We start from the raw sequence: 23847 nt of genomic DNA, 5'->3' as shown, positions 1-23847 counted from the left end.
CTAGCAGACAGCCCTGACAGCCAACTACGGTCCATGTCTACGGGAATAACTGGGTGAAACCACCTCGTTGTGGTTGTTCAGTGGCTGATGCAACTCTCCAGGTCTAGGCGGGCAATAATAGGACGCCCACTTTGCCCAATCAAGATTCATTCCGGAACCGGTACCGGCAACCAATCAGTACTAATGATGCGGCTGCGGTCTCTCGCTTCGTAGTGGGACGACCCCCTCCCCCACATCAAAGTATCATCTACAATCCTTATCATACCCTCTGCTGCCTCCATGAGTGCAGTGGCGGTAACAGTCGTCGAGCCTCCTCCCTCTGTCCCCTGGGCAAGGGGCTTGGGATTGCCACCGTCTCACTCAGCCTCATCAGACCAGCAAGCCGTCTTCCATGCCTTTCAGTGACGGCTGGGTCCCTAGAACGACATCCCGCCTCCTCATGGTGCGCCGAGTCTTGGGCTTCTGGAGGAACGGCCGGAACATACCCCTTTTCCGACAGTCACTCCATCGCCGGACAGTGACTAGGTGCCGGCCATTCGGCACCGCCCGCCAGCCCGGTTGACTCGAGATGTCGGACGGCTCGGCTCCTGCATGTTGGTTCATCTACATTGATCAGGAACATCCTGAAGGGCAACAGAGACCCACGGTCGATGTTGTATCAGCGCTGTCACCCTGCTGTGATTCCAGCGATTGCGGGCTGCTGGGTGTGTGTATGGACTGTGGACCCCAGAAACCGCCTTAACATGCACTTGGCAGGTCATGCCCAGCATTTGAGCACTTGAGACGATCAACCCAAGGACCAAGTCTCCAGATGTCGTCACTCCCCCCTTCTCCCCCAGTGACAGCTGGATCCCATATGTCACTCATCCTGATGTCAACCATGATACGAGCACTCGTGTCCAAAAACCGGTTGATATTGTTCGCAACTCCACCACTCAAAGCCGTGGTAGTCCACCACCAGCACCCTATGCATGGGAAAGCTGTTTCCCATCAAGCATCTTCCAATTCAGCCATCCCTTGCCCTACGCCCCCGCTCGGCGCTGGTCACTAGCAGTTACAATTGCAGCCCACCTCGGCGTATTTGCCCGCCTCCAGCCCCTCCGCCACTACAGCCTACGAAGAACAGCTCCCTCCTAGTACACATGTTCCGCCGTGGAGATGTGCTCGAACTGCGTCAGTTCCTTTCCTTTTGTCATCCACTGGTTACTAGCGCCTGGTGACGACGCCAGTGGCTAGTCACCCCCAAACAGCGTTCTAGAACCCATCTATGCCTACATCATGATACATCGTGGCTGCCACGCAGAAACTGCCCAGGTGTGTACTTTTCCGAGTGACCGAACAAGTTTGGCCAGAACAAAAGTCGGAACTCGGAATCCGTGAGGCCTGGTTGGCTGTTGAGCAAATGGTCGACGGCCTGGGCTGTTAGCAAGGTACGCTGCGTTGCCCGCCGTACATCGTCAATATGCTTGGTCACATGCGGAAGTGTTGCGACGACTGAACCCCTTGGATGTGCTCCAATAGGCCCTGTCCTTGTCTGGGTCTGGTCCCTTGCGGTCTCGCTTTGCTAAGATCCTGCACAGGGCGATGGTATCGGTCATACCTACTCAATAGGTATATGCTCGCCACTTGCAATGTGCAGACTGGGACATTCAACTGTACATTCCCGCCGGTTTAACTTGGAAGATCTTTCCTTGGAACGGTCGGAGCCACCTTGGCACCCCTGCGGATGAGCTAGAACCATAAAGCAACTGCTCCACCCTAAACTGTTTGTGCTAAAACAACCACACGAACCTTGGAAGACGACATTCGCATGTTGAATAGCCGCAGTCACAAGCACTAGGTTATGAGAACTGGAAATAACCGACGCAACACCTCGCCTCAAACACTGACATATACATTTCAACGCGACAATATACAGTCTTGGAGATAGCGTGACGACTCATGCATGCATCGGAACCAACACACTACACCAGGGCCCTGCTATACACTTTCAAGGGCCAGACGACCTTGGCTAGTGCCGACGACCACTCGCAACGAGTCCGACCGCCCGCTCCAACGACAAGACGCGCCACGAAAAACGCGGCGGGCTGTCTTCACGAGAGTTGACAGCCCGCTCTGACCTGCATTCCTCGCAGGATCCTCTGTCCTCGATTTCCTCTGTGTCATGCAAGACGTCAGCAGCGGATAAGACCCCTCAGCCTCAATGGTCCGCCGCCCCATCTGATCTGGGTAGACCAGCAACCATGACGGGACCACAAGGTGATGAACCTCCGGCGACAAGCAACGGCGCGCCTTATCCGATTTACGCCGACTTCTACGATACCAGCGGCCTGGACTGCAGCGCAGCGGGAACGGCAACCAACGAGGGTGACATCGCCTACCCGTCTGGCTGGGACTATGCCATGTTCGACGTCCACATGCCATACCCTCCACTCTCCCTGGGAGCAGCCCGAGGCGGAGGGGAATCCCTCCAGCGTCAGACTGCGTGGAACTTTGGGGCTCCGCCATATCCAGCCCGCACAGACACCACCATGGGCGATACATTAGCCATGGCCGACCCCGCGTTCGAGTATACTTCTGTGGAACAACCGGCGGTGGCCGATACGGTGTCTCACCACGCCGTTGGTCTTCAGCTAACACATGGCTACCAAGGCTGGCTTGAGTGTCCCCAGACACCGCCGATGGGACAGATGTCACCACTGCCCAGTCAAAGCAGTCACTATACGTCGTCGCCAGTGAGTGGCGCTGGACTAAATTACTCACGAGATAGCAGTTGCTCGTCCCTCACGACTTCGAGGGTCCCCATTCTCGACCAGACCAGGCTCGACGCGCGATTCAAACCGGTTCCTGATCAAGCATTGAGCCCACAAGAAGGGAAGCTCCCCCCTGGAGGACCGCGAACAGGCGCGGACGCGTACGCGGGACAAGCAACGCGGCAGTGGGGATATCTCCAGGGTCAGACGATAAAGAAGATCACTACAGGTACCACAGACCACGACGCCGGCACTGTTTCCCCGGTCACGACGCCTTCTCCGGGGAACACCAATACGGCCACCTCCAGCCAACCAGCCACCCAGAACGTCCGACCCCCCTTGGATCACCGAACACCGGGAACCGATAAGAGGAAAGAAAAACCGCTGGCTCGCACCCGGCAGACGACCAAACAAAGGCAGGCCGAGCCCGCATCACAAGCCAAGGGCCAAGCTGAGGCGAAACCTGCAGAGCCGACGGCGAGGCATCGGAACCGCGATGCCGCCAACAAATGCCGGGCCAAGACGAAGAAGGCGGTAGCGGAGCTCGAGTCCACGGAGCTCGCCAAGAGGTCAGAGCACAGGGAGCTGTCGGCGACGGCGAGGAGCCTGCAGGACGAGGTGCTGGGGCTCAAGACCGAGCTGCTCGCCCACGGGAACTGCGACGACGCTCTCATCCAGCAGTACCTCATGAACCAGGCCCGCAGGGTCGGTCAAGGCGTAGCAACGGCTCAACACCAACGACAATGACAACAACAACATAGAGAGCAGAAGCAACACCAGCGGCACCGGCCACGGGGCCACAGCCGCAACCACACGCAGTACCTCGCCATTATCAGCTAGGTAGTACGGTTTAGGAGCCATTTGCAGACGCCACGATTCGCCTCAGTCGACCCAGCCATCTCGAACCCGGTTCTTCGTCTCCTTGTTGTGTTCGAGGTCTCCGAAGGGACGAGCCGAGGCGAGAGACGAAAGGATTCTGACCAACGCAGTCTTTCCTTGCACCACCAACGCCGTTTTGGCCTCAGGCTGACAATGTGTACACTTACGTGTGCATTTTGAACGTGGCAAGAGGGAGGGATTCGGCAAATTTCACATCTCTCTATTTTCGTGAGCACACTTTCTCTCTTTCTTTTATTTCTCTCTTGACGAAGCGGGAGTGTCGATGGCAGGTATGTGAGGTCTCTTTTATTCAAGAGGGGAGTTTCGCACCTTGGCCCAGAATGATCGATTAATGGGCATGGAGGATGCGCTGAACGACTTTGATACCCTATGAGAACCCGGTGGGATCTGGTAGTTGATTCCAAGGTTGTATTGCTCACCCCCTCTAGTAGCTGTTCCCACAACCCTGCATGTCTCTCATCACTTGCTCGTATTCTTCTCCCTCCCATATAACTAACCTTTCCTTTCCTATCTTCTTCGACTCTGATGTTGGCCTTGGGGAGCAAGTCGTGATCCAGAGCTTTCGGGTCGGATTTGGGGACGGACGGCTGGAATCGGTGACTGGAAATGACGAACTGTTTTAATCTGGCGAAGGATCCAACCACGCTTGCTTGGTCGTGGTCTGATCCTTAATAAAATCTGTTTTGGTGGTCGGGGTTCAGGGTAGGCGTCAGGACAACAGCGAGGTAGCGTTCACGAAGACTCCAGACTTGTTGAACAGGCAGGCGGCTGGTCGGCTACCGAGCCCAAACTGACGTGTGCGTCAGGGCCAAGTCTGCACTTTGGTTACTCTGAAAACACTTATTGTTTCTCGTATGATTGCTGTGTTCTGTCCAGATTCCGAGGTCTCCTTTCGTGTCGGAGCTGTCCGGTAAAGCGAGGCTTGGGCCGCAAGAAGGGCGAAGGCTCTTTCTTTCGCGTATCGACGTAGCGAGAAGGAGGAAGCGTCCGGCTATTTGTAGACCAAGTTCTATCGTCTGAATTCGTAAGTGGGCCACGTTACGGAAAAATCACGCGCCCTCGGGATGCCGGTGCGTGTTCGAGTTGCTGCGGATCCTAGACATCGAGATCATCGCTAAAGTCCATGCTCAGGTACGATGTGGGTCCCATCGGGCGTCTCGGAGGGGTACAAGCACAAGCAGGAGGCACCCAGTGCCTAGGTCTCCTGTGTGAATGGTTGTTCACCGGTCATGCCCAGGTGATTCCAAGGTTGTTGTTGGATGCGTGGTTGCACGGGTGCGCTGTGGTGGTGTAGGCGATCACGTACAATTGTCGGACCAAAACTTCCCAGCCTGAAGGCTTTCGAACATCAGGACAACCAAAATCAATCCCATATCACCAGCACTGCCATGATTTGCTGCCTTCGTCTTGCGCAGGACGCCTCAACAGTGGCGAATTCCTTCGCCGAAGGTCATTCGTGACGGAAACGTGCAGTAATAGTGACGGGTGAGAGGCACTTACTACGATTGGCTGGACATGTGCTTACGTGATTGGGAGGAGAGGGGGGGGAAATAACATCAGTTTCAGCTTGTTCGCAGGCCGCCTAGACTCTTCAAAGTACATCCTGGCAGTCTGCGTGTAACGAGCACACGCAGCATTCACCACCATCATCCGACGCATCTATCAAGAATCGCCTGCGTCTGCAATACGCAATCCAGGTGCAGACAAACCTCACGGCCAACACTCACTGGTAGAGCTGGCATCAGGGCAGCGATCGGAACTGTACTTGTTTAGCTTCTGAAGGCCCAACCCCGACCCGGCACACGCGGCCAGATAGGGGAAAGGGTAAAGAGTGCGACCCGGTGTCGTGAGTTGAGCTGAGTTGACGAAGTTAGGAGGTGTTGACGCCGGTCAGAAGATTAGGAGAATCGATTCCAGTATAGGTAGCAAGACATTCGACATCACTTCGGGCTTGGATCGCTTACAGCCCATCAAACCCAGCAACGACGCAATGTCATCTTCGGTATTACCAGTGGAAAAGAAGTACAGGCGCCTTCTTCCCGCCCACAATAGTGAGGAGGGACTCAGGGAGGCAGAGGACGCACATCCGTCCTCCATTGGGGGGGAGCTACCTCCGAAGAGGCGGAAGAGGGGGGGTCGATTTGCGTGCGATGCGTGTCGATCCAAGAAATCCGCAGTAAGGCTTTCATATGTCATTTTTTCTCGTTGCTCCCTGGGCCTGATTCGCGGAAACCCTTCCGATGTCGTGCTGTGGGCCTCGTTGCGGGACCTGACATGCGACGGGGCAGGCCTCGGAATGGTAATAAATATCTTCCAATGTCTATACACGTACTTCTGAAAGAGTGCCCTCCTCTCCGGTCTAGGTACTGGGAGGCCAACGCTATTCCAGATGTTGGCGGTCCCTGTGCAGCCTGGTGGTCAGCCAACCAGACAGCCGGGCCAGCCAGCCAGCCAGTCCAGTTCGTCACTCCAGTCGGGTATCTTTGGCGTGATTGCTCGACATCATGGTCTTGACACAGCGGGGTGGGGTTCAGTATTTCCCAGCCATGCTACACTAGCTACCTTGGTGTATACATGTCTCTATACATGCGCACATTGCCGTGCAGATGCCATGGGACGATGTGTTGCCCGAAGAACACTGCCCTCTCATCTGCTAATGCCTGGTCTGTAAGCCCCGCAGCTCGGCCAGCCGTGCGTGTGCCTCTGGACCTCTCCATCTGCGACTGGTATAACTCCTGAATCGCATAGATTTGCCGGGCTGCGTGTGGGTGAGATGTGGCTGTTCAAAGTTATGTCGTCAATGGTGCGTGGCTGGTTGGAAGGATGGCAAAGGCAGCCTCGTCTCTCTTGGACTTGAGGGGCTGCGTTGAAAGGAACCTGTCCGACTGCTGTTACTCCGAATAGGGCACTCTCAATGCTCGTCGGCCAGTGTCTTCTCCTCAGTTCTGACCCCCATACCCTCCAACTCTGCCCGAACCCCCCAAGTATCTGCTGGGCATGATGCGACACATCTTGCCTCCGCTGGACCCCAAAACATTTCTGACTTTGAATACACACTCCTGCAGTGTGATGGCACGAAGCCAACATGCTCACCGTGTACCCGTCGTGGTACCGACTGCATCTACGGTTCTCGAATAGATATGACGGCCAACGAGCGGGCCGAGCTGGAACTGCTGCGCCAGCAGCACGAGGCTCCTCTGGAGGGGGTGGCGGCGGGGAAGGCGGCGAGGGCCTCCTCCACCGGCTCAAGACGCTGCCTGAGGACGAGGCCGTGGCGCTGCTCCTCCAGGTACGGTCCGAGACTCGAGTCAAAGAAGTAAGCTCGGCAGCCACAGCCCAGGCCCATCTACTCTGGGCCACTGGGTCTAGTCCTTGCTTCCCGAAGCGGGCCTCTAATGTTGGTCACGGTGTCTCTTTAGGATCTTGTCACCACTCGAAACATTCCTCTGCCCTCTCGGACGAGCGTTGAGTTCGAGCTGATGCACCGCCATCCCATCATGTACCCAGTCGTTGCAGCTCATGACTCCCCGGAGATACAAGTGTCCCATTTGAAAACACTTCCGTATCGCAAGCAGGCAGCTGAGACAGGCGCCGGCTCCAGCAGGTATGTCTTTTGATCACCACCCCGACCGTTATCCGAGGTGACCCCACGGGGCTGGACACATGGGCAGGTGACAAGCCAGCCAGGCCCAGACCCGTTCCCAGCAGCGCTGATAGGACCACCACTACGGAGCAACATCTCCGCTCCACAGGTACAGCTGCAGCTGGCTGACTACGGGGTTTCTTGTCTCAGGCTGTCTTCACGGCGACCCTCGTCCCCCCAATCGTCCCCCACAAAACCAGCTGCCCGGCAAGGCCCATATCCCGACCCAAGAGACTCCCGGGAGCGGCATTCTCTTCTCTGCGACCAGCGGCTGGAAGACATCGAGATCATCAACTGGACCCAGGTCCCCATATCAAACGAGCTAAGCGCACAGCTCATCTCGTTCTACCTGACTGTTGACCATCCGATTCTAGGGTTGTTCGATGCAGACTTGTTCCTTGGTGATCTTGTGACACTCAGGACCGAGTTTTGCTGCCCCCTGCTCCTCTCCGCGGTTCTTTGCTTTGCATGTGTACGTAGACAGGAAGAATACTCCGTCTCTAACGTGTCCATATGCCCCTCCCCCCGAAGCATAGGCTCTGGCAAGACTAACAGTGTCGATTTCTAATGACAGCAAGGTTACTCGTGCATCGATCCTACCACAGCAGCACTGAGCCATGCCTTCTTCAACGAAGCCCAACAACTGCACGAGCAGGAGAGTACCAGCAATCCGCAGTATCAATTCGCCATCCCCAACATAGCCGCGACACAGTTGCTCAGTCTCGCCGCAACCTGTAATGGCCGAAATGGGCTGGCGATGAAATATCTGGCCGAGGGCATCGAACTGGCACACCAGAATGGTCTTTTGGCGGTAGACAAGAAGGCGTCGGCCCGTAATTGGCTCGATGACCATATAGACTATGTGAAAGCCGCGTCACACACGGCATGGGGCACATTTTGCAGAGCTACGTAAGTTGTTGGTCCCATCCTTGATGATCCGGCCAATTTCGCTTCATTTTTCCCTCTCCAAATGTCTGGAGGGTGCCGAAACATCTGATCCAGTGGAGATGATTCCCCTCGCGATCGGCCGGCCTTGGAAGACAACCTGCCAGCCAGCGGCGAGACTCAACCTTTACCAGTGCCTGACTGCTAACTTCTATCTTCACCTTGGCAGGCTCCTCGGAATGAACTACCAGACCACCTATATCCGCATTCCCCCGTGGCTGCCAATCCCAGGCACAGGCATCGTCCGGTCCGACGGCGAAACGGAGCCTTTCGAACTCCCAGCTTACATGGGCCAGAGCTTTACGGAGCTGTGCGGCCTGGTACCATTGGTCAACGAAATGCTGCATGAATACTACGACAGCGGCGACGGCGTGGCCTCGTCGATCCGCGCCTCGTTCAGCTTCGCACAGGGTCTGTACAGGAGGCTGCTGGGCTGGGCCGATGGACTACCCGTGTGCCTGGCCCGTGGCGACGACATGCCTCACCACGCCGCCATCGTCCACATATTCTTCCACACCGCCGTCCTGGACCTGTTCCGGCCGTTCCCCTTCCAGCGGCTCCAGGCGCCGTTTGAGCTTGGTGGCTTGGCCGCCGACAATCCCACCCCGGAGGGCGTGTGCGACGCCTCGGTGAACCAACTAAAACACCTCATCCTGATATTCCGGTCCAAGTACGCCTGCGCCACCTCCACCATGCTGTGGCAAAATGCGCTGTTGTACGTCGCTAACGCGTGCCTGCCCCTGCAGGGTGGGCCGGCCCCGCGCCCGGTTGGCGCTGCCGGCCATCATGAGGAACATGTGGAGGGCGTGACGAGCGTGACGAGCACGACGCCGGGGAACCTGGACGGCGAGGACCTTGCAGATGAGGAGATGGACGAGTCCGAGGAGGCCGCTAACCGCCGCAAGTGGTTCACGGCCTGTATCGACGCCCTCCGCGCCCTGGCACCGCAGTTCGGCATAGCGACCGGAATCGTACAGGGTATCCTGAGCATGGCCATCCTCAAGGGCTCCATCCCCGCCGTCGAGGGCCGTGCCATCATGGACCAGCTCAAGGCCGACGTCAAAGTATCAAGTCGCCACCGCCGCGCCCATCTTGGCCCCCGCAGCGCAACGGGAAGCAGTGTCAATGTCAGCGGGGCGACCCAACCGGCGACATTGTACGGTGGTGATGAACAAGGCGAGGAGGGAGAGGAAGGCGGTATGGACGGCGCTGGGGGCGGCGGGGCCTCTAAGCGCGAGGGCTTGGAGGCTGCAGGGAGGGTGCTTTGGGGGTCTTTCGATGGCCTCGGAGCCGACAGAGCCGGACTCGACATCAGCGGGCCCGCGAACCTGCCCGGCTGGCGGCGTGGCGGCAACAGCTTCGTCATCGACCTCAACGAGGCGTCTGTGAACCCGAGTGCTGCCTCCTTGGACGTCCTAGCCCGGGCATTCGACGAGCTTGCCATGTTCGATGAATTCACGACAGGGGAGGACTGAGCTCAACATAGAGCACCTCAAATCCCGATGAAAGAAGATGGTGGATGTTAGAATGATATGGAAAGCTGGAATTGGATAATGTGCGTTCAAAAGGCGGCAGCCAGAGATGAGTTTAGTGAATGGGTATTAAAAGTTGAGCACCAAACACCCACGATTATCAACGGAGCACACCGTGACCCGCTCGAGCGGGCCACCAAGAGCACACAGCAACAGACGAGCACTCCATCCATGCCATCCTCGTCACGTCTAGCAGCAGACGCTCTTTTACCGACCATTTTACTCCGGAAAGAGGACGTGTACAATAGTCAACTCACACGCCCGTATGCAGTTTCCCTGTCCACCCACGGCACCGCTGGCAACAACACAACCACGACAAGCATGCGATGGGGGACAGACTACCACATGTTCGATTTCACCACTGGTACATCTGCAAGACCAAATAGGCCCGTGAATGAGGCTTTTCCGCCTCCTACCCCAGATTCACACGATTTTGGGGGGGCAAAGTGGTGCAGTAGCTTCACTACGCGCTGCCAGGGGTCAGGAGAAGTGAGCAGTTGCGTGCTGGACTTACACCGGATAAGAGCGTTCACCTCGGACTCAACGTACTTGTGGTGCCCTACACCATATGAGACGTGATTCCCACGGCCGTCAGAGGTCCTTCCATTTAGTTCATACCTTAGGTGAGTACTTACCGATTTCAATGATATCCAGACGTGGTAGCAACAAAGAATTCACTGCGACAACACCAGACCCTACACTTTTCAGGGTATGTCATAGTACACATTGTATGTTTGACGACACTGGTAGTGAAGGTGTCAACTTCATAGTAAGTAAATGTCAGTGACCACGCAACGCTGTGCCTTTTTTTCCCCCCTGCGGCCATGACGGAGACGGCTGGAAATCATCACTATGCTGCAATGTATGCATAGCGATGACCCAGGCGCAGACGAGGGGTAACCAATTAGGTAGGTACTGAAGTACCCAAGGCTGTCTATTCGCGGACAAGTTACGTCGGACTAACTAGTGGCATGACCCATTGAAATACTAAGCCCCAACACAACTACTCTGGACACCACAACTTGGAGTGTTGGAGTCTAAGTATAAATTGCACACACACCACCCTGCCCTTTGACTGGCCCTGGATACTTACTACAGACTGATCAACCGAACTCACTTCTAGTACGAGTGGCTAGCGAAACAGCTTAAGGACCACTACCCGCATCGGCCTGGAATGGCATTTGGATCAGACACTACTACCTACCTACGTAGCTATTGTCCACTCTCACAACTTCTTGAGCTATATGTCTGGTGAGAAGGTATATCTTTCTAAGAGGCATTGCGGAGCCCCAGGCCTCACTCAGACACTCTTCCCCTCCCCTCCTTTGAACAACATTTGAACGCGGCCACGCCTCCCACCACGGCCTGGCTGATGCCCAGACCCGTGTTTGTCGCATATATTTATTTCCTAAATGCCTTTCATCCCGGAAATGCATGCAATACACACGAAGCCACTGCTGGTTGGACGACTGACCTACCCCATACAGCCCCCACCCCAATGCCGCAATGATCATCATGACGAGGTGGCGATGCTTCTCTCTCTAGGTAATTGATAGACATTGGGTCCAGTCGAGAGCCTAAGGACTTCTGCATTGAACTAAGCAGGGACCCAATTAAATTGGATTTGTCCCCGGCCTCGAGTCGGCCCCCACACCTCGACGAGCCGTTTGTCACCCCTGACAGCCCATTCCAAAGCCAGAACCGCTGCGGGACAGAAGGGAGCGAAACAATGTAAAGATATTATTAACAGGGTTGAAGTTTTGATCAAACACCTTGTCATTCCCAGTTAGCATGGCCCTTACCAGAAGCCGGTTCTTGTTCGCCTCCATGCGTGTCCAACGGCACGGCGGGTCGAGCTGGGTCTCACCAACCTGCAGCCCCAGCGCTCAGGTACAAAACATCACGCACCGCCTCGCCGCCCTCGTCCATAGCGGTCACCGCCACCGCCACCGCGCCCGTGGGCGGCGCGCCCAGGTCGACCGAGCCCTCCCAGACCTGATACCCGGGGACGATCAGGGCAGAACTCGTGGCTCGCCTCACGTCGGCTGTGTACCTCGTGATTTTTGGCGCCAATGTCCCCTGCTGCCTTGCGGGGGCAGAAACGTTGACTTTCACCGAGGAGAGGTCTGATTTGGCGGCCAGGGCAAAGTCTACCCTTGATCCTTCCACCGACGTCTTGTTCGGCACGACGAAGATGCTGCTTTGGAGCGGGAAAGAGATTTGAGAGCAGCATGCTCCATCCTGGCTGACCTCGAGCGCTGTGTATGCCACGTCCTGGCGCACTGCGGCAGAGAATGAGTAGTAAATGGTCTGGCCGTACACCGAACTGCCCGTCGTGGGCTCGGGCTCCAGCGTGAGTGATTCCGAGGCGCCGTCTGATGCAACAATGCTTGCTTGCAAGGGCAGCGCCGTGGCGCTTGACTTGTCGAGGATCTAGGGGAGGTTGGTCAGCAGGAATGCTACAGGGCGGAAGGAGAAATCAACTTTGCATGACGTACACGGATCTTTCCCGACAGGACAAAGTGTCCCTGTCCATCGATGTCGAAGGTCACGTTGACTGGTTTAATTCCCATGGGCTCGAGGGGCGGTCCCAATTCTACATTGGCAGGCACGGTGTGTATCATCCGGCCCATGAGGTCGACGCAGGTGTTGAGGAACTCATCCCCGATGTCGTACAGCGCCTGCATGGTGTCGTTGCCGTCACTCTCGTAGAGCCGCAGGTCGGAGCGCGTCGTGATGTTCTCGGTCGTGACCAGTGGCCCACCCTTGCTGCCAGTCCAGTCAATATACTCGTGGACGACTTTGGTATCGAATATCGCCCGGCTCGTGTCGAAGTTGGAGCCGCCGTTTGTGTTGTTGGGTGTGACGGCGGACTCCGGGACGACATCGGGGAATCCACCCTGCCACGGTGTGTCAATACAGCATGTCATGGCTAGCTCATGTACAACAGCCGTGTAAGATGTCTACTTAACGTCTGGACAGGATGGGTATAGGGGACTTGCATGGTGAACGGAGCCCATGGTATGACCACACGCGGTCAGCCCAATGGAATCAACCTGATTGAACCCGGCCCTCTCAAAGAATAGCAGTGTCTCCTCGAGATCAGTCTCAGGCGCAGGCACGCCTGTCGTCGGGTCTGCCTGCAGCGCATCGATCCTGCCAGCCCGGTAGGGAACTCGCTGTCCACCACACAGCCCCATCGACATGACAGTCCCCAACGCAACGAGGTCGGCCACTGGTCGGACAGGTGTCAGTATCCGCAGACCACACACGCGCGTCAACGCCTCCCCCGCCGGATGCGAAGCCAACTTGAAGCTTACTAGACACGGCATCATTCACAAACGGGGCCCAGAACGTAAAGCTGTCGTTGAACGCGCTGCCCGAGTTCTCCCCCCTCGCCGTCTCGAACCCGATGCTGGCGTCGATGCCGCCCGTCCCGGCCCCAACATCCGCCGTGACAAAGTCGTGGAAGGCGACGCGCATCCACTGCGCCGCCGTCGTGCGCCCGCTGTTGAGCGCGGGCTCCCCGACCTGCGTCACGTAGTTGCTGCAGGGCGTGATGGCCGAGGAGAAGTTGGAGGCGTATGCGCCCCAGTTGTCCACGAGTATATGCTCCAGGAATGAGGCTTGCGGCGTCGGGTAGTAGAGCGCGGCGAGGCATGAATGAGCCACGAGAGCGGACATTATGGGGGCTGTCAGTCGGCGCATCCTGTCGGCATCGACGGAGTGCTCTCCTCGGGGCAGGTGTTTAGGAGGAGATTATTCGATGCCGCGTGCATAAAAAAGAAAAAGGCCTGAGTAGTGAACCCCCTGGATATGGGCTGGTGTTCGTAGTCTCGTGTGTATTTGGCTCTTTGTAGGCTATCACAGTGTTGCCACCTCCTCCTGCACCCACTGACATTACTAAAACTGCACCTAATAGTACTGATATAAGCCCTCTCTTATGTCACATCGCGGTGTTATGAATGCTACGACACTAGAGCAGCGTTGCAGTCAGGCGCTTACACCCGCATCTCCGCAGTCATGGAAACGATTCATTCAAGTAGGAGGGAAGAAATTGCGAATCAGGACCCCGGTCAGGTCTCAGTCTAAGAGAATACTTAGTACCCGGTCTTCGTTATTTGTAAGTGCGAATTAGGTTTATGCTGTGGTTGCTGACTGATACCACCCCAAGACGAGTTTAGTGCGTACAATAGTAGCCCGACTACTGAGGAATCATGTACCCGTGAAAGGCACCGCAAATACGTTACCGCGATCTAGAACACACTATTCAACATTCGCAGATGTATGTGAATGTAAGTGAATAGCGAATGAGGTCCATCACATCTATCAGAACCTAGGTATGTGGCGTCCAGCACGCGTTCCGCATGGCCTTATGACACTCTGGTTTCTGCTACTTTGCCTGAGTGAAAGTGGATAAGAGTCATCAAAACTTTTCTTGTATATTCCTCGGCAGGACTTGACAGTAATCTATGAATGCGGTGTCTGACAGCGATTATGGTGAGCAGCGCAGGATCGCTAGGGGACTCGTCGGGACTGTTCCAAGGTTTATGGCGAGCTAAGGGCCCTATCAAGACGAGTATGGTGGTCATGTCTAAACATCCCTGCAACAATGACCTCACAGCCTGCTTTGTATCATGTGTACGACATCTGGGACCCTTTCGATGTTGATATCTCTGCTGATATCATAGTAGTACTTGGGGCGATCACCCAAAGAAATTGTCATCAAGTTCGAAAAGACGTGTGACACGTGGGCTAGAGAAGTGAGTTGCCTCCTTGAGAGTCCCATTCCTTACTGCTAATGTGTTCCTCAATTGTTGGCCTCATCTTCTACATATCACTGGGCGTTGTTTAGCTGGGGCTCCTTGGTATATCAACTGGTTCACCGGTGCTCATTGAATGTATTCCCTTGCGTCGCGATGACACGGGGGTACGGCACTTCTCTCTTGCTTCCAAGGTGCAAATCATGGCTTGATATTCGAATGTGTCTATCGCAAAAGGTTGGGTGGCCTTTTACTCTAGTATTTCGGTCGACGGAAAAACAACAGACCAAGTACATAATTTTCTACCCATATTTCCGGCCTTCCGTGGGAGAAGCTTTTCAAAGAGGCTGAAGAAATCAAACACAAATATCAGCTTGAAAACCCGGGCTGGAGACGATACTATCGCTGATGGCCTTAAACTTCAAATCAGTGGCCTTGCATCTTCCGCTATTCCTATTACCTCGGGATCCAGCCAGAATTCAAGTATGCATCCTCAGGATAGATTACTATGGGGATAGAGTTAATTATAGGCTGCTTTGACAGAATATCTGACACCGCTTATGTGTTGCACTTGTATCAATGCGCTGTGTAGTAGTATGGCTTCGAACGCATACGAGATAAGAATGAAACCCGATATACAATTTCAGAGTAAGCTTCATCATATTTTAGGACATTACCTAGGTATGTGGTCGTGAAAATAGCATGACGATGACATCTCAACAGGGCAGATAGCATCGCGTCGGACACTCCGTATTATCAGCATTTACCTGATCGAGCCGTGCTCACGGCTAGCGTTCCTCCATGGTACTTTTGCGAGATCCTTCTTCCACATCCCCACATACCCTATCATTTCGTGGGAATGACGGTTCTTTTTTCACGTATTTGTGATTATTGCCTATATAAAGACATATCAATAGCTTGAATTACAGTCTCAACGAGCGAGCCAGGCATCTTCGAGCCCATCCACTCCTCGTTCGAGCGATCTTTTCAACTCTGAATCTCTGTCCTCAAATATCATAAGACTTAACACCACTGGAACAAACACTTTCAGACCCAAAAACGATGTCAAACAAACCTGTCGATCCCCAGGTCAACGGCGAGTTGTTTCCGCCATTCGATATCTCGGTAGCGAACTCGACACCCACGCAAACCCGAATACCAGCCATCTGGGCCGGCGGCTTAATCAAGAGGATAGGCGTTCCGCGAGCCAATGAAGCAGTATCGACCGAGGTGCCTGATGGAGACAGGGACTACACGAGACGGTTCAAGGACTACACCGTCCTGCAGCAGCATGTGCTGTTCTGGGACCGTGACATGGACGGCCAGATCTACCCGTGGGACACGTACAATGGTTTCCGCGAGCTGGGCTTCAACATAGTCTTCTCGCTGGTCATGATGTTTATCATCCACACGGGCTTTTCGTACCCCACGCGCCTTGCCTACTCGTGGGTGCCGGACCCGCTGTTCAGGGTATACGTTGGCTCGATACACAAGGCAAAGGTTAGTCACTTGACGACACGGGACGCGCGGCGTCCCCCCACAATCATTTTTGTTTCTGTAACCCCTTGAAAGATCAAGCCCATTCTGCTGGGCCATAGTGCTGACGCGCTGTCGGTTGCATCTGTATAGCACGGGTCGGACAGCGAGACGTACGACAGCGAGGGCCGCTTTCGGCCGCAACAGTTCGAAGACATGTTTGCAAAGTACGACAAGAAGGGCGACGGCACGCTGACCCTGACGGAGCTGTTCCAGCTGATGCACGGCAACCGCAACGCCGCGGATCCCTTCGGAGTGAGCACAAGTCACCTGCCGATCCCGGAAAAAACATGACAGGAGAGAATAGTGACTAACAAGCATTTGACTCTTCTTGCAGTGGGGTGCCGCAGTGACCGAGTTTGGCTCGCTTTGGCTGTTGATACAGAAGGATGGCAGGTGCTACAAGCAAGACGTCAGAGGGGTATACGATGTGAGTCGCGCAAACACGCCTGTGCATGTGATCATGGGACGACATCGAATGGCTGGCTAACGGTATGAACACGCATACAGGGATCGATCTTCTGGCGCATCCGGGAAGAGCGGGCCAAGGGCAACGGGTGGAACCAGGGCTGGGGCTTAAGTTAGGAGGGGATCGTTGCGTGGGTGGTGTCAAGATCTAAGCCCTGCATTACACGGTACAGCAAACAGTCTAGTTGGACGTTGTTAGGCTGAACTACTAATATGCACAATATACGGCCGCAGGGACTGCCCTGCACCTGGCACAAGACAGAACATCGACGAGATCAATTGAGTCTCATATCTGGTGCCACCTCCAGCGTTTATAGCCAACCGATTCAACTTTGACCAAGCCGCCCATGGGAAAGAATGTGTGTATCCGGGACTTGGAGGCTCTGAGCATGCAGATGGGCGATGTCCGCAAGGTTTCGTGTGTTGCAAGTACGGATAGGCATTCACCGGGCTGTGTCTCTCTCACATGCCATCGTCGAAGTCAGAATGGGCAGGTTTGTAGGTGGATTCCAAGGTGGATTCCAAGGCTGTTCTGCCTCATAAGGATTCGCCCGAGCAGGCACAGCCAAGTGTCAGGGCCCACCCCTGAGGACACCCTTCCAGTTCATACCGAGGTCCCTGTTCACTGCGGCGGGCCGGGGCGCTCTCTTATCACCAGCACGACATTTGTTATCGCCTGCATGTTTCGAGCCAGCTGCCCGCTAAAGCCGAAACAGTAAGGCTGTCCTGAGCCTATCGAGATTAGCAAAACCCCATCTATCAGATTCAACACCATATCACAAATGATTTTTTAGTGAAATTATAGTTCTTAATAATATTATATTACCTATTCTATCCTATATACTCCCTATATTATAGAGATTAGTTTTTATTATATTAAAGAGTAGATACCTTAAATATTCACTATATACCTCAAGTATTTACTATATACTTTAGGTATTTACTATATACCTTAAATATTTACTATAACTATCTATAAATCTACTATAAATTTATAATAAATTATTATTTAATAATAAATTTACTATAAATTAATTATTTACTATACTTTTATAATAAACCTTAAACTTTATATTTAATATACTTTCTTAAACTAATATATTATAATAGACTAAACTTTAACTATCTTTTACTACTTCTTATCTATACTTTATAAAATCTTCTAATAAATTCCAGTCTTTTATTAATAATTAATATCTTCTAAACCTAATTATTAAAAAAATCTATTCTATTTTAACTAATAATACCTTAATTAACCTATCTATTATTATTTAAGCTAATAAAGTATATTCTATATTAATAATACCTTTTAAACCTTTTATTATAATTAATAATTATAAATATCTATATATTATAATTTTATTTTAAATTAGATAATTTTAGAATTTATTAAGTTTATAATTTATATATTATTATACTTAATCTTAACTTTTTTTTATTTAAATTTACTAATAGTTCTATAAGAAGTCTATTTATAAATAATATTTCTTTTATTATTTATATTAAAGTAAAGAGTTCCACCTAATTATTAATATTATAACTATATCTTATTTATTAACTCTCTATTTAATTATTCCTTTAAATAACTTTATTATAAATATTTAAAACTTTTTAATTAATAATATTATTAATAAAAATAAATTACTTACTATTATAAAATTATCTATATCTATAAAGTAGAGAGTAAAGTATTTAATATTTTAAAATAAAGAAATACTTTATTTATAATATTATAATATTTCTAATTTAAATTTATAAAGAATTATATAAGTTTTAATATAATAAATATAATATTTAATTTAATAAATATTATAATAAATAATATAAATTTAATTTTTATTAATATAAATTAATTTTAATAAATTTTATAGTATTAATCTATAGTTTTAATTCTTTAACTATTATAGGACTTTATAAAAGATTTTATTTATTAACTATTTTAATAATCTTTTTATATATATAGTTTAAGTTAGTTAAATCTAATAATTTAAATAGTCTTTATAAATCTTTATATTTAAGAATTATTAAATTAAATCCTCTTTATTAATTTTATATTTTTTAAAGTTATTAAATAAGTTTATTAACTTATTTTATTAATTTTAATATATTATAATAATATTATTAATATAAAAGATTAAAATATTATTCTTTTATAATAATAGAGTTTATATAATACTTATTAATATTTAAGTTTAATAAGTATTTTTATAAATTCTTTTATTATAATAATAATAAGATTTATAATTTATATAATATTTTATTAAGTATTAAAATAATATCTTTTTTATAATTATAAGGTATTTTTATAAAATATTTTAATTAATTAAAGTATAAATAAATATATTTATTATATTATATTAAATTAATTTAAAATTAAATTTAATAATAATAATAATTAATATATAAAATAATTATCCTATTAAAGTTATAATATAAGTTTTTATATTTATCTTTATACTTATTAATCCTTTTAATAATAAATTATACTTTATACTTTTAAAATATTATATTTATTAAATTTATAAATATATATTTATATATAGTTTAAAACTTATTTTTATTATATAAGGATTTTTTTAAATTTTAATTTAAGATTTTATTTTAATATAACTTTATAAGTAGTTAATTTTAGTTTATTTAAATAAACTATTAAATAAATAGTTTATTAAATCTTTATATTATTTTAATAACTTTAAAAGTTATTATTTTAATATCTTTATTCTTTAATATAAATATTTTTAATTTAAGTTTTATTAAAATATTATTATTTAACTTTATTATAAATACTATTTTTATTTTAATTATAAATATAATTTATTATAATAAATTTATTAAAGATTTAATAATTAATAGGATTTCTTCTCTATTTAACTATATTTATATAATATATATTAAAAATATTAATAATAGTAATTAAGGTAATATAAAAATAATATAAATTTAGTATTTATATAAGGGTTATTTTATTAATCTACCTTAAACTATATATTTTCTACTTCCTTTATATCTCTTTTAAATCTCTCTTTTATTAGGTTTTTAAGCTTTTAGTTTTAAGAAGGTTCTCTCTTTTAATTTTAATATTTTATTATTATTTAAAAGTATATTTTTCTTTATTTACTCTATTAATTATTTAATATTTATAATAAAAGCTTATTAGTAAAACCTTTTAATTACTATTAAATATTTAATATTTATTAAAGATTATATTTTATATATTAATTATCTTTTAATAAAGGAATCTATATTTAATAAATATTTAATAATTAATATCCTATAAGATAGTTAATTTAAATCTATAATTCTAAATATTAATATCTCTTCTTTTAAGTTAAATATTTATAGTTATTATATAGACTTTATAGTTAAATACTTTTAAATAAATCTAATTAAGTTTTAAATTAAACCTTAAAATTCCTTACCTTTTAATAATAATAAAAAATTAATAATATAATATCTATTAATCTAAATTATAAAATAATATTTAATTATTAAAATAAATAATTATTTATTTAATTTCTAACTAAAAAAGTTAAAAACTTTAAACTTATTTATAAAGCTTATATCTTCTATTTAATTATACCCTTTAAGTACTCTACTTTATTATTCTATACTTATATATTAAATATAAAAGGCTTAATTTTAATATATTTTAACTTAAAGTAATTTTTAATAACTTATCTTTAGTTAAATATTTTATTATTATATTTAATAATTTTAACTTTTATATTATATTAAAGTTTTATTATTTTAAAAATTTAAATATTTTAAATATTATATTATTATTTTAGCTTATTATATAATAATCTTATATATATTTAAAACTTTATATATAAATAGAAGTTATAAATTATAACTATAAATTTCTAACTTATAATTATAAAAGTTTAATACTATCTTTTATTTTTATTTAAAATCTCTTTTAATAAGTAATAAATTTACTTTATAATTTTAATTAAAGTATATACTTTATATTTAATTATTATTAATTTATAAATTTATACTCTTTAAAGTATTTATTAAATATTTTAATACTTTAAGTTTAAAATATTTAAGTTATTTATATTATAGAAGGCTTTATTTATTAATAGTTTTTAATAAATATTATATATTTTTTAGGTATTAAATATAGTTTTTAATTTATAAATTAAGTATTTAATAATATATTATTTATAAATATTTATAAGTTTATAAAGGATTATTTTATTTTATTTTTAATATAATTAAATTTATTTTATTATTTTAAAATACCTTTTAAAGTTATTTTAAAGATATTAATATAGTTAAAACTTTTAAGTATAGAGTAATATTTTCTATTTATAAAATAGATCCTTTAATATAAATTAATATTATACTATATATTATAATAAAGAGTTATTAATTACCTATTTATAAGTAATTATTATATATAGTTAGTCTTAAATTAAATAGCTTTTATAATTATTTATAATTAATATTATATTTATTAAATTTAATATAACTAAATATTTTAAAGAGTATTCTTTTATATTTATAATAAAAACTCTTTTATTCTTTATATTAACTATATAATACTTTAAGAGTTATTCCTTAATTTCTTTAACTAATTCCTCTTTAAAAGGTTATAATATTTTTAACTTAAATTTTAATTTTAAGTCTTTTATAATTTAAACCTTTATTTATAAGTTTATATTATCTTTAAAGATTTTATATACCTTTTTTAATAGTTTTATTCTTTTAAAGTTTTTAAAAGCTTTTTAAAAAATATAATAATAATTTATAAAAGTATAATTTTAATATATACTTTATATAGATTAATAGGTTCTTTTACTTTAAATTAACTATATTTTTAACTTATATAAAATCTATATAGTTTATTTATACCTTATTAATTAAATTCCTTTCCTTAATAATATAAGCGTTCTCTTTATTATTATAATCTTTTAAGCTATTATAGATAGTTATTTATACTCCTTTATAATTTTTATAGGTCTATTCTATATATTTAAAGCTTATAACTCCTTTTAAAGAAGGTTTCTAATATTATAATATATAAAGTTTTTATTTATAATTTTCTACTCTTATATTTACCTAAATATAGTTATTTATATTAATAATATCCTTTATAAAGCTTATAATAAATTATAAATTTAAATAATAGATTATTTTATTTTATAATCCTTTATTAAATAGCTTTTATTATAATAGTTTTCTATTAATCTATTTAAAGTATAATATTCTTTAAACTTTATAATAATTTAAAGTATTTTTATATATATTTCTTATTTTAATATATTATCTAACTATAATTATTTATATTTTATTATAGATTTTATACTATTTTTAAAAAGTTTTCTTAAAATATAATATATTAACTTATATATTAAATTAATAATCTATATTATCTATTTCTTAAACTTTTAAATTATAACTTACTTTTTTATATTTTAATTTAAATTATTTATACTTTTATAAGTTTAAATTATAAAGTTTAAAGTTAATATTAATAAAATTAAATATTTACTATTAATTTTATTATTTTTAAATAATTTTAACTTTTAATATTATTATTAAATCTACTAATAGTTTAAGAAATAATACCTCTTATAGTTATAATAGTCTTTATATATTTTTATAATTAAAGGTTAAGTTTTTATAGTTTTAAAAGGAAGTGTATTTAATAATTAATATAATCTTTAAGTTTATAAATTTTAACTTAAAGGAGGAACTTATAATTCTAATTATTCTATTTTTACCTTTATAAATATTATATTTTAAGTTTTCTTATTAATTTTATTAACTATATTAATTAACTTAAAATAATAAAACTTTTAATTATTAAATTTAATATTATATTATAAATAATTTTTAATAAAATTATAATTTTAATAATATTATATTATCTATTCTATCCTATATACTCTATATTATAAAGGTTAGTTTTTATTATACTAAAAGTAGATATCTTAAATATTTACTATATACTTTAAATATTTATTATATACTTTAAGTATTCACTATATACCTTAGGTATTTATTATAACTATCTATAAATCCACTATAAATTCACAATAAACTATTATTTAATAGTAAATTTACTATAAATTAGTTATTCACTATACTTTTATAGTAAACCTTAGACTTTATATCTAACACCATTTATAGTGCATAATAGGGGCAACTTTCTAAAAACCCTAAAATCCCTTATATCTATATACCTACATTAATAATTAAATACCTCTAATCTCCTAATTTAACTAATATATAATACTTTAAAGATTTATTTATATTTATAAACCCTTTATTTAAAATAAATACTATTATATAATACTATATAAATATAATTTTTCCCTTTTAAAAATATTATATATTTATATAAATTTTAATATATTTTTAATCTTTTAATTAATATAATATTATTAATATTATTATTTTAAATTATATATTATTATTTAACTATTTATATATTATATATTAAAATAAAGACTATATATTTATATTAGTAATTTTATTTTAATTATAATCTTTTTATTAAATATTATAACTATATTAACTATTATATTTATAATAATTAATTTATAAAGATAATTTATATTTACTTTTATTATTTTAAATTTTAATTTTATTAAATTACTTATAATTAGTATTAAAATTACTATTTAAAATTATTATTAAAATAAAATAATATATAAATTTAAAATATACTATTAATATAAATTAATATTACTTTTATTTTAAAAGTATATAATAAAACTATTAATAAACTAAATATTTATAATTATATATAAATTATTAAATATAATAAATATTAAACTTTATTATTTTAAATTTAATTAATTATATTTTTATATAAAATATTAATTAATTTAATTTTTAATATTTTATATTATAACTAATTTTAAAAGATTAAAAGTTATTTAATAGATTATATTTAATAATAATTTAAATATTATAGAACTTATTATAAATATAAAGTTTTAATAACTTTTAAAAGCTTATAAATATACTTTAAATAAAAATAATTAAAAATAATAATAAAGAAAAATATTTAATTTTACTTTTAAGATTAATATATTAAATTTATAAATAAATTAATAATTAATAAAAAAGAAATATATAATTAAAATATATTTTATATAAAATAATAATAAAATAAATTAAAAATAAATCTTAAATATACCTATTAAAAGAGAAATATAAATTAAATAAAAACTTTAAATAATTAAAGACTAAATAACTTAAAAATTATTAAATAAAAATATTTAAGTTAACTTAAATTTAATTAAAATAGAAAATATATTAACTTTATATAATTAAATAGAATTATTTAT

The 23847-nt window shown here is 42.9% G+C and overlaps 4 protein-coding genes across 4 annotated transcripts; 3 read left to right on the top strand and 1 right to left on the bottom strand.

The window, feature by feature from the left end:
• Window positions 1–1347: 1347 nt before the first annotated feature.
• Window positions 1348–5064, top strand: KVR01_008194 (uncharacterized protein). Its single transcript, XM_044794030.1, has 2 exons — window positions 1348–1430; window positions 1581–5064. The coding sequence occupies exon 2, from the start codon at window positions 2244–2246 to the stop codon at window positions 3498–3500; it is 1257 nt and encodes a 418-aa protein (XP_044643172.1). The 5' UTR covers window positions 1348–1430; window positions 1581–2243; the 3' UTR covers window positions 3501–5064.
• A 1729-nt stretch (window positions 5065–6793) lies between these two features.
• On the top strand, window positions 6794–9733 carry KVR01_007882 (uncharacterized protein; the record flags this gene model as incomplete). The annotated part of the gene is made up of 6 exons (XM_044790314.1): window positions 6794–6844; window positions 6883–6969; window positions 7073–7257; window positions 7447–7768; window positions 7871–8205; window positions 8411–9733. The coding sequence occupies 6 exons, from the start codon at window positions 6794–6796 to the stop codon at window positions 9714–9716; spliced, it is 2286 nt and encodes a 761-aa protein (XP_044642860.1). The 3' UTR covers window positions 9717–9733.
• A 1848-nt stretch (window positions 9734–11581) lies between these two features.
• KVR01_008266 (uncharacterized protein) lies at window positions 11582–13481 on the bottom strand (the record flags this gene model as incomplete). The annotated part of the gene is made up of 4 exons (XM_044793192.1): window positions 11582–12206; window positions 12272–12573; window positions 12616–12673; window positions 13221–13481. The coding sequence occupies 4 exons, from the start codon at window positions 13479–13481 to the stop codon at window positions 11637–11639; spliced, it is 1191 nt and encodes a 396-aa protein (XP_044643244.1). The 3' UTR covers window positions 11582–11636.
• Window positions 13482–15598: 2117 nt separating this feature from the next.
• KVR01_007917 (uncharacterized protein) lies at window positions 15599–16657 on the top strand (the record flags this gene model as incomplete). Its single annotated transcript, XM_044788508.1, has 4 exons — window positions 15599–16036; window positions 16166–16327; window positions 16410–16502; window positions 16583–16657. 4 exons carry the CDS (start codon window positions 15599–15601, stop codon window positions 16655–16657), a joined length of 768 nt encoding a protein of 255 aa, XP_044642895.1.
• Between the last annotated feature and the right edge of the window lie 7190 nt (window positions 16658–23847).

The sequence above is a fragment of the Diaporthe batatas genome, assembly GCF_019321695.1.
Source record: "Diaporthe batatas strain CRI 302-4 chromosome Unknown Contig00009, whole genome shotgun sequence".
Taxonomy (NCBI): Eukaryota; Fungi; Ascomycota; class Sordariomycetes; order Diaporthales; family Diaporthaceae; genus Diaporthe; species Diaporthe batatas.
This window is presented reverse-complemented; position numbering and strand designations above follow the sequence as displayed.